At 33.3% G+C, this 10554-nt stretch overlaps 3 protein-coding genes and 1 non-coding gene across 4 annotated transcripts in view; 2 read left to right on the top strand and 2 right to left on the bottom strand.

Annotated features, from left to right (window-relative positions):
- Positions 1-1503, bottom strand: part of LOC108364872 (probable fructose-bisphosphate aldolase class 1) — an 8920-nt gene extending 7417 nt beyond the window's left edge. The window contains exon 1 of the mRNA XM_017618740.1: positions 1261-1503. Coding sequence (XP_017474229.1) covers positions 1261-1503 — 243 coding nt within the window. The remainder of the gene's footprint in view (positions 1-1260) is intronic.
- A 2945-nt stretch (positions 1504-4448) lies between these two features.
- On the bottom strand, positions 4449-4829 carry LOC108364871 (ferredoxin-1-like). The gene has a single exon (XM_017618739.1). The coding sequence runs from the start codon at positions 4827-4829 to the stop codon at positions 4449-4451; it is 381 nt and encodes a 126-aa protein (XP_017474228.1).
- A 341-nt stretch (positions 4830-5170) lies between these two features.
- On the top strand, positions 5171-6091 carry LOC108364870 (protein smf-like). The gene has a single exon (XM_017618738.1). The coding sequence runs from the start codon at positions 5171-5173 to the stop codon at positions 6089-6091; it is 921 nt and encodes a 306-aa protein (XP_017474227.1).
- A 33-nt stretch (positions 6092-6124) lies between these two features.
- On the top strand, positions 6125-6197 carry TRNAV-GAC (transfer RNA valine (anticodon GAC)). Its single transcript has one exon. It is a non-coding gene; the product is annotated as a tRNA-Val (tRNA).
- Positions 6198-10554: the final 4357 nt, after the last annotated feature.

The raw sequence follows: 10554 nt of genomic DNA, 5'->3' as shown, positions 1-10554 counted from the left end.
AGAGTTAAAAATAATACTGAGTGTACAGGATTTTTCGCACTAATTACACACACGGCAGACAAGACACTCAAAGCTGCAAAAAAGTAAAAAAAGAAAGCCATTTCTATTAACTATAGCTATAGTTAATAGTTAAAATAAGTATCACCACAAAGTCAATATTAAATAATTTAGTGTTCATAGACCATACATATTTTTTTTACCTTCTTCATGTAGAACAAACTCATTGTTCAATGATTTTAAGGAGAATTACTATGGCAACAGACTTATTGAGTACAGTAAAGAGCTCATTAGAAGGTAATTTAAATGATCTTACTATTAAATTAAAAGAGGTAAAAGACAATTTACAAGAAAAGTTAGAGGAGGGGATACAAGGAATGGATGAAAAAATAAGCCAAGTTAGTCAAAATATATTCGGAACAAATATAAAAGAAGAGATAGTGACAACAAATCATCCATGGGAGCAGAACGCTTCATCAAGTGAAAATGAGCTTATAAATCAAAACAACATTATATAGAGTAATGACGTTTTACAAATACAGTGGAATAACAAGCTCTACTGTATTTGACTATTTTAATAGTTGTGTTAACGATTACATATCACTGTAGGAGAGTTATAAATTAAAGTGCTGCTTCTATGAACTGTATTTACCGTTCTCGGAGAAGCATATTGAAATTTTTAGATTGACTGTTAGTCTTTATAGAAATATTAAAAACATTGTGCACAAAAAAATAGGTTTTTTAGCAATTTTTGCTTTAGTAATCAGCAGTCAAATTGGCTCTGGCATCTTTATGTTGCCAATTAGCCTTGCTCCTTATGGCATTTATAGTTTAACAAGTTGGCTGATATCTAGTGCAGGTGCTATATCCCTTGCTCTGGTGTTTGCCTTGCTCTGTGCAAAATTTCCCGAGACAGGTGGGCCGCACGCATATGTAAAACATGCCTTTGGTCCAACGGCAGCTTTTTTCACTGGGTGGACGTATTGGGTAATCTCGTGGGTGAGTTCGACTGCCGTAACAGTTGCAACTATTGGTTACCTTAGTCCACTTTTTCATCAAAATATACGGCTATTTTGGGAAATATTGTTACTTGTAATAATCATATTAGTAAACCTCAAAGGAGTAACTGCGGCTGGACGCGTTGAGCTCTTGTTAACTATCATTAAGACTGCNGACTGCAGCGTTGCTTTTGATTCCAGCAGTAGTTTTATTCCACTTTAATAAGAACAATTTCATGGTAAGCAGTGAAGTGGCTAGCCTTACACTATCGCAAATTCTTGCGCGATCAACACTTTTGACCATGTGGTGTTTTGTTGGTCTTGAATCAGCGACAGCACCTGCAGGATCGGTTAATAATCCAGCTAAAACAATACCAAGGGCAATAGTACTTGGCACAATCTCTGTTGCAGTAATATATTTTATTAATAGCCTTGCAATCATGGGACTCATAAATGGCAATGATTTAGTCAATTCAAAAGCACCATATGTGGATGCAATAAGGATCATATTTCCTGGTAATTGGTACTTAATTATTTCTTTTATTGCATTTATTGTCTGTGTTGGTAATCTCAACGCTTGGGTTTTAGCAAGTGGGCAAGTTGCTCTAGGTCTTGCTGAAGATAAACTTATGCCAGAATTTTTTGCTAGGAAAAATAAATACGATTCTCCCTTTTGGGGAATATTAACCAGTGCATTTGGTACTTTAGTTCTACTTATCCTTACATCAAATAACAATTTTGCCGAGCAAATAACATCAATTATCGACTTTTCTGTAATATCAGTTTTATTTGTCTACTTAGTGTGTACCGTTGCTTTTTTGAAATTCGTCATACAAGAAAAGCACTATTGTCAGCTTCTGATCGGAGTGATAGCAATATCCTTTTGCTGCTGGATAATATTTGAAACTCCTATGTATACTTTGCTAATAGCAAGCTTATTTACTATCAGTGGGTTGCCTGTTCTAATACTACAAAAAAAATTCCGTTTTTAAACTGGAAGTTGGGAAATTTATTGAATTTTTTTAATTAAAATTATATTTTTAACTTTTAATATGATGAGAGTGTCAAATAAAATAGGTTTTTTAGCAATTTTTGCTTTAGTAATCAGCAGTCAAATTGGCTCTGGCATCTTTATGTTGCCAATTAGTCTTGCTCCTTATGGCATTTATAGTTTAACAAGTTGGCTGATATCTAGTGCAGGTGCTATATCCCTTGCTCTGGTGTTTGCCTTACTCTGTGCAAAATTTCCTGAGACAGGTGGGCCGCACGCATATGTAAAACATGCTTTTGGTCCAACAGCAGCTTTCTTCACTGGATGGACGTACTGGGTAATCTCTTGGGTAAGTACAACTGCTGTAGTGGTTGCAAGCGTTGGTTACCTTACGCAGCTTTTTCATAGTGACATGCACCTGTTTTTAGAAATACTACTACTTGCAACTATTACGTTAATAAATCTGAGAGGAATCACTACTGCTGGATATGTTGAACTTTTATTAACAATCATCAAAATCGCAGTTTTACTCTTAATTCCAGCAATTGCTTTATTTTATTTTGACAAGAGCAACTTTGTTGTAAGTAATGAAGTCTCGAGCCTTACACTATCGCAAATTCTTGCGCGATCAACGCTTCTGACCATGTGGTGTTTTGTTGGTCTTGAATCAGCAACAGCACCTGCAGGATCAGTGAATAATCCAGCTAAGACAATTCCAAGAGCAATAGTGTTTGGTACAGTCTGTGTCGCTATTATATATTTCATTAATAGTCTTACAATTATGGGACTCATAAATGGCAATGATTTAGTCAATTCAAAGGCGCCATACGTAGATGCAATAAAAATTATGCTGGCCGGTAATTGGCACCTAGGAATTTCTATTGTTGCCTTTATATTTTGCATTGGCTGTCTGAATGCTTGGGTTTTAGCAAGTGGACAAGTTGCCTTAGGTCTCGCTGAAGATAAACTTATGCCAAAATTTTTTGCTAAGAAAAATAAACATGGCTCTCCTTTTTGGGGAATAATCACTAGTTCACTCGGCACTCTGATTTTACTTATGCTCACATCAAGCAACAATTTTGCTGAGCAAATCACATCAATTATTGATTTCTCTGTAGTATCATTTTTATTTGTTTACTTAATATGCAGCTTAGCTTTAATCAAGCTTGCCAGATTCTATCACCAGCTTTTAATCGGGATAATAGCTGCAGCCTTCTGCTGTTGGGTGATCTCTGAAACCTCTATGAGTATCTTATCAGTAGCAAGTTTATTTACTGTAAGTGGAATACCTATGTATTTGTTTTGGTATCGCAGGGTGTGTGTATAACTTTTCTTAAACAAATTAAGTCTTTTCAGTTTTATCTTTTTCTATGATAATTGGTTTATGTTTTAATATAAAAAGTAATGTTCAGAAACTTTGCGTTTGCCTTAATTTTTCTAGTTTGCGCTCCCTTTTTTAATACTGAAGCTAGAAATTACATTAGGATTGCTGGATCTTCAACAGTCTTTCCGTTTATATCATTCATAGCTGAAGAATTTAATCGTGTATTTTCCTTTAAAACCCCCGTTGTAGAATCGGTAGGAAGCGGAGCAGGTTTTAAAATGTTCTGCTCTGGTTTAGGAGAAGATACTCCGGATATTGCTACATCATCTCGCCCCATAAAAGAAGTAGAAAGAGAGCTATGTAAGAGGAATAAGGTTGATGAAATAGCGGAAATAATAATAGGATATGATGGAATCGTTGTAGCTAATTCAAATCAGAGTTATAAGTTTGATTTCACGAAAAAGGATTTATTTAATGCTTTATCAGCATACTCACAGAAAAATAACGAGCTAGTAAAGAACAATAGAAATTATTGGTCTGATGTGAACAAGATCTTTCCAAAGACTGATATTGAAATCTACGGTCCATATCGTAATTCTGGTACTTATGAAACCTTAATTGCATCTATTATGCTTGATCAATACTCATGTATGAATTCTAAACCTTTTAAGCAAACTTATCCGAAGTATGAAGAAAGAAAAAAAGTATGCAGTAGTATACGAGATGATGGTAGATATATTGAAGTCAGTGCTAATGAAAACATCATAATACAAAAACTTAACAGCAATAGAAATGCTCTGGGGATATTTAGTTTTAGTTTTCTAATGAGGAATCAAGATAAAATACAAGGAAGCACAATTGCGGGCATTGAGCCGACTTACGAAAACATATCGTCAGGGAAATATATACTAGCAAGGCCTTTATATCTTTATATAAAAAAAGATCACATAGGAAATGTTCATGGGTTGAAGGAGTTCATAAGAGAAATTATGGATGCTATCAATATTGACAGTGGCTACCTATTTAGACTCGGTTTAATACCACTTTCACATGAAGATATACAAAAAACTGCGACAAAAATTCGGAATATTACTCAATAAACAAAAAAATTGCTGTAGCTTTGGCTAACTTAGCGGTTTTATTCTTCATTCTCTATAAAATATTTTGACTTATCATTTTTGTGTTTATATTCTTCGGCTGTATCTAGTGGTTCCTTTTTAGCTGTAATATTTGGCCATTTCTGTGAATATTCTTTGTTGATATTATAAAACAACTTAAAGATCTTTTGCTCGTTGGTAAGCGACTCTTCATCTATATCTAGAATATCTTTTACTGAATCATCAGTTACAATTGCTTCTACTGGGCATTCAGGTATGCAAACACCACAGTCAATACACTCATCAGGATTAATTATAAGCATATTCTTGCCTTCATAAAAGCAGTCAACTGGACAGACTTCTACACAATCGGTGTACTTACACTTTATGCACTTGTCTGTTGTAAAATGTGTCATAAGCATTACATGTCTATATAATTTTAGGTACATCAGGTTAGTGAGAAATTCAAGTCTTTTGATGAAATATTTATTAAAATATATTATAATTTAGATATTAATGGTTTGTTAAACGTTTTTCTGATAAAGTTATAGTTGTATTAGTAGATGTAAATTCTTTTATGAAGATAAATAAATTAAATAACGAAGAGCTAGCAATATGGTTAAGTTTAGCAAGAACTGTTGGAACAATGAAGTTCTTCAGTTTATTAAGAGCATGTGACTCCTTAAATAAGGCACACGAATATTTAAATAGATTGGAAAACAAAAAGATATACAGCGTCCAGGATGCACAAGAAGAAATCAGCATGACAGAAAAAACAGGAGCCAAAATTATACCTGCATGTGATCCAGATTATCCGGGTCTTTTAAGAAATATTTTAGATTGTCCTCCTGTAATCGCTGCATTGGGTGACACATCGTTATTAAATCAGGAAATGATTGCTATAATCGGTGGACGTAATTCCTCAATAAATGGCAGAAAATTTGCTAATAAACTTGCCCTTGACCTAAGCGAAGCTGGTTTTATAACCGTTTCTGGGCTTGCAAAAGGAATCGATACTGCTGCAAATAGCGTAATATATAAAAATTATCCCACAATTGCTGTAGTAGCAAGTGGAATTGATGTAGTATATCCGAGAGAAAATATAGATTTATATGAGCAAATTGTTAAAAATGGTGGGCTAGTCATTACTGAACTTCCTTTTGCAACAAAGCCTAAACCACAATATTTTCCTCAGAGAAATCGCATTATATCTGGTCTATCATTAGGCGTAGTAGTAGTTGAAGCATCAAGGCACTCCGGTTCTTTGATTACAGCAAACTTTGCTTTAAATCAAGGAAGAGAAGTTTTTGCTGTTTCTGGTTTTCCTCTAGATTTGCGTTGTAGTGGTAGCAATTATCTTATTAAAAACGGTGCTAAACTTGTGGAATCTGTTGATGATATAATAGAAAGTTTCAGGTTTAATTTACCACAAAGTCAGAGAAACCTTTTTAATATAGTTGCTCATCCAGAGCAAGAGGAATTGCAGCAAGCAAAATCAATTATAGTTAATCATATCAATTCTGTACCTATCAATGTAGATGAGCTGATATTAGAAAGTGGATTGTCCCCAGATATGGCTTTAATGGCTCTTTTAGAACTAGAAATGGAAAATAAAATAGAACGCTCACCAGGGAATAAAATATCATTCGTCTTTAATAGTTGCACTGCACATGGAAGTAATTGACTTTCATTTCATTGCGGAACTATACTATGTTGCGGGTAATTAGCTCAGTTGGTAGAGCACTTGCTTGACGTGCAAGTGGTCGCTGGTTCGAGTCCAGTGTTACCCACTAAATGGAGGTCTTTCAGCTAAAATATGAAATAAAAAATACGCTAAAAACTAATCGAACAAACACGGTATTTTGCTTCAAATTTTTACCAATAAAGGTCCCATATTTTTACATAATCTGTTAATAACATTCTCTATTTCTCCACAATATAGGGTGTTTTTTGCAAATTTAGAGATTGAGTAAAGTAAACAAATGAAAATTTTGTTACGCTAAAGATATCATTTTTCTTAAAAAAGTATTTAATTTGAGATTAAAAAATATGTTACTTCACATATAATTTTTCTTATCTTATGTTAATAAGAGTATAGAATTAAAACAAACACCGAGGAGCAATTTTTAATATCAAATCTTAGAAAGAGGTTAATCTATTCCTATTAATATAGCTTTTTTGCAGTGTACTTCTTGAAAAAAGGTTAAGCTGCCTTTTACTATTGTTTAATTGCTAATATTGTAATATTAAATCGTCATGTGAGGTATAGAATGGATATTAAAGCGAATTACGCAAGAATCACTAAACGTGTGGCAGCATATATAGTAGACCAAACGATATTCCTAGTCTGTTGTTCATCATTTTTTTTATTAATTTTATTTATATTACCAGAAGAACCACCTGCTGACTTTTTTAATTATGTCTTTCCTGATAATGATATTGATACAGGCCTCGTGTCAAAACGATATGAAATATTAAAAGATCCAGGTACATTACTAGAAAGTTTGCTATATATAGCATTAGAAGTATTAATGATAACAAGACTTGGCTGGACTCCTGGAAAATTACTCTTTGGTATATATATAAAAGATGCAAGCACACTTAAAAACGCTGCTTTAATGCAAGTAATTATGAGAAGTAGTCTCAAGGCGCTTTTGTTTATTATGCTCTATATCTCTGAGTGGTTTTTAATTTTACCAATCTTGGTTTTAATATTTGCAGCATTTAATAAATTCAATCAGTCCTTTTACGATAAAATTGCAAACACGGTAGTGATAGAGCATCAGTCTGAAAAATGTTACTTAAATTCAAACTATGCGGGAATAGCTAGACGTGTTATGGCGCATATTATTGACAGTCTTGTTATTATTGGAATTTCTTTAATCTCTTTGATTTTTATAGGAATAATTTTTCACATTGCTGGATCTAAATTATTCATTAAACGTACTTACTTATCTTTTTTGCTATCAATAGTATTCGGTGTATTCATGATAAGAAAATTTGGTGGTACTCCAGGACAATTGTTAAGCGGTATTCATATAAAAGATGCAGATACATTTGAAAATATTACTCTGGTGCAAGCGATAATTAGGCATGTCTTGGTTGAAATTATTCGCTTCCCTATACTAATCACGAGAAGGGAAATTTTTAATAAGTATACCTCTGAATGGTGGCTTGATCCATTTTCAGGCTTAATCTTTATGACTATGATGCTAATTTTTGTATATGCAATATTTGATCAGCGCAAGCAATTTCTTCATGATAAAATCGCAAGAACAGTGGCGATAGAATATAAACCTTTAAGCTAATTGTTTGCTTTGATCTACCTTCTCTGTCGGATTTTTAATTCATATCAAATTCACTTAGAAATCATTGACACTAAAAATATCTGTGTTATAGTAAGCTATATTTAGCATTTTGGTGGGATTGTTTCGATCATTTAGCTTCATAGTAAAGGTAGTTTATTAATTATACTTGAGGAGGATTAAATGGGTGTGGGTCAGCAACAGTCAATCAGTAAAACAATTGATGAAGTTTGTACAGAGGTAAGTAGATTAATATATGATATTATTAGCGAAAATCAGGAGAATATTGATGTAATTGAAAATCTTCGTTCAACGCTAAAAATAAGGAAAATTGTGTCAAGTAATTTAAATAAATTTGCAAAGGTTTTACGTAGACATATTGCCGAGAAGCTTACAGATATGTTTATAGAACATCTTGTTGAAAAATATACAACTCAAGAACAACGCAAGGCTTTTATAAAAGAAGTTTGTGAAATTGTTTTAGATCCTTCTCCTTCGATCAGGATTGCAGAAAAGCTTTCTCAGATATGAAATAAAGAGCATATCATAGAGGAATATAGCAATATATCCCATTTTACTATTGTTTAATTGCTAATATGGTAACATTAGATGGTTATGTAAGGCATAAAAATGGATATTAAAGTAAACTATGCAGAAATTAGCAGGCGTATTGTAGCATATACAGCCGATCAAATAATATTTCTAGTTTTTTTCTTATTCACTTTATTTCTACTATCAGGAAAGTCTCTTACTGACGTTCTTAATTATGTATTTCATGACGATATAACCTCCTCAATCCAATATGAGATGTTAGGAGCATTAGTATATGTGATATTAGAAGTATTAATGATAACAAAACTTGGCTGGACTCCAGGCAAATTGCTATGTGGTATGTACATAAAAGATGCAAATACTTTTGAAAATGTTGCTTTAACACAGATAGTAATAAGAAGTATTCTTAAGATGCTTCTGATGTTACCCATCTACATTTCTGACTGGTTCTTTATTTTACCAATTTTAGTTTTAATGCTTGCAAAATTTGATCAACGTAAACAACTTTTTCATGATAAGATTGCGAAAACAGTAGTAATCGATTACAAACCTGAAAAACATCACTCAAATCTAAGCTACGTGGGAATATTTAAGCGTGTAGCAGCATATATTATCGATTACCTTACTATTACAGGAATCACTTTAGTCTTCCTCTATTTTGCAGAAATGACTTTTGACACTAATAAAGCTGAGCTATTAGCAACATACTTGTTTTTCCTGCTATCAATAATATTTGGAGTATTCATGATCAAAAGGTTTAGTGGTACTCCAGGACAATTGTTATGTGGTATTCACATAAAAGATGCAAATACACTTGAAAATATTACTTTAGTTCAAGCAATAGTCAGGTACGTTTTGTTTGGGGCTTCTAACATACTTGTATTGAATTATGCACTTACTCTAGAAGAGTTATACAATAAGCATGCTTTTGAATGGTGGCCAGAACCCTTGTTGATCTTAACATTTGTAGTTATAACACTAATTTTCATATCTGCAATATTCGACAAACACAAGCAGTTTTTTTACGACAAAATTGCAAGAACGATAGCAATAAACTATAAATCTTCAAGCTAATTCCAGACTTTGCTCTGTTTTTCTAACCAATTGACGTAATGTATTAAAAAACTGTTGACATAGAAAATATTTGTATTATAAGTTAAGCCATGTTTGGTATACGTGAAGTTATTTACAACTATCTAATTTTTATAGTGCAGGTAGTTAGTTAACATTTAAAGAGGGTAAAATGGGTATAGGTCAAACTAATGATATAACTGAAAAAGACAGTGTTGTTAAGCTATTACAGTCTGGTATTTTAAATCAAGGAAATCTTAATGGTAAAATTGGGCATACAGGGGTAATAAGCTTAAGCGAAGATAATACAGTTAAGCTTTATCGTTCAAAACGAAATATAGGTATAGTTAATGTAATACTCTTTATAACCAGGTTAGTGTCAAATCCGCGTGGTTGGCAATGGGGTATAAGAGTGGGTACACGGTACTTAGGTACACGACGTGGACAGGAGAAGGCTATAGATACAGGTAGAGATGCTCTTGGTGATGTAGAGGTTTTGGAAAAGCTTAAGGATCTTGTTAATCGGTTTCATAATAACAGCAAAGCGCCACAAGAAACTACTACTCAAAGTAGCCAGACTATAAAACAGCTTAACTTAGAGCTAATTAATGCTGTAAAACAATCTAATCTTGATAAGGTTAAAGAGTATGTTAATAAGGGAGCTAATGTAGAGACTAAAGATAGTAATGGCAGTACAGCTTTGCATATAGCTGCTAAAAGTGGCAACTTAGATATAACAAGGTTTTTATTGGATAAAGGTGCTGATTTTAATGCTCAAGATAGCTTAGGTTTTATGCCTTTACATTTAGCTGTTGAACATGGTCATTTAGATATAGTCAAATCTCTTGTAGAGAAAGGTGCTGATGTTGATGCTTATCAAGGTGGATATAGCTATAGTACTGCTCTTCATTTAGCTGCTCAGAAAGGTCATTTAGATGTAATAAAATACCTTATAGAGAAGGGTGCTAACCACAAAGCTACTGATAGAGACGGCAAAACTCCTATGCTAAGAGCCATTCAGAATGGGCACTTAGATGTATCTGGATACCTTATGGAAACGGAAGAACAACAGGTGACAACAAATGCACAACAGGTTACAAAGGGACAGCAAATTACAGAAGTAACAGAAGTAAATGATAACAAAGTTCCACAAGAAACTGCTACTCAAATTAGCACAGTTGGAACAAGTGAGAAGCATGTGACAGAGAGTTACAGCAAA

The sequence above is a fragment of the Rhagoletis zephyria genome, unplaced genomic scaffold (genome assembly GCF_001687245.7).
Source record: "Rhagoletis zephyria isolate East Lansing unplaced genomic scaffold, Rhagoletis_zephyria_1.1 Rzeph_scaffold_01695, whole genome shotgun sequence".
Lineage (NCBI taxonomy): Eukaryota > Metazoa > Arthropoda > Insecta > Diptera > Tephritidae > Rhagoletis > Rhagoletis zephyria.
This window is presented reverse-complemented; position numbering and strand designations above follow the sequence as displayed.

Coding starts and splice junctions, on each gene's coding strand:
- LOC108364871 (XM_017618739.1), bottom strand. CDS start 4,829: ATGCTTATGACACATTTTACAACAGACAAGTGCATAAAGTGTAAGTAC.
- LOC108364870 (XM_017618738.1), top strand. CDS start 5,171: ATGACAGAAAAAACAGGAGCCAAAATTATACCTGCATGTGATCCAGAT.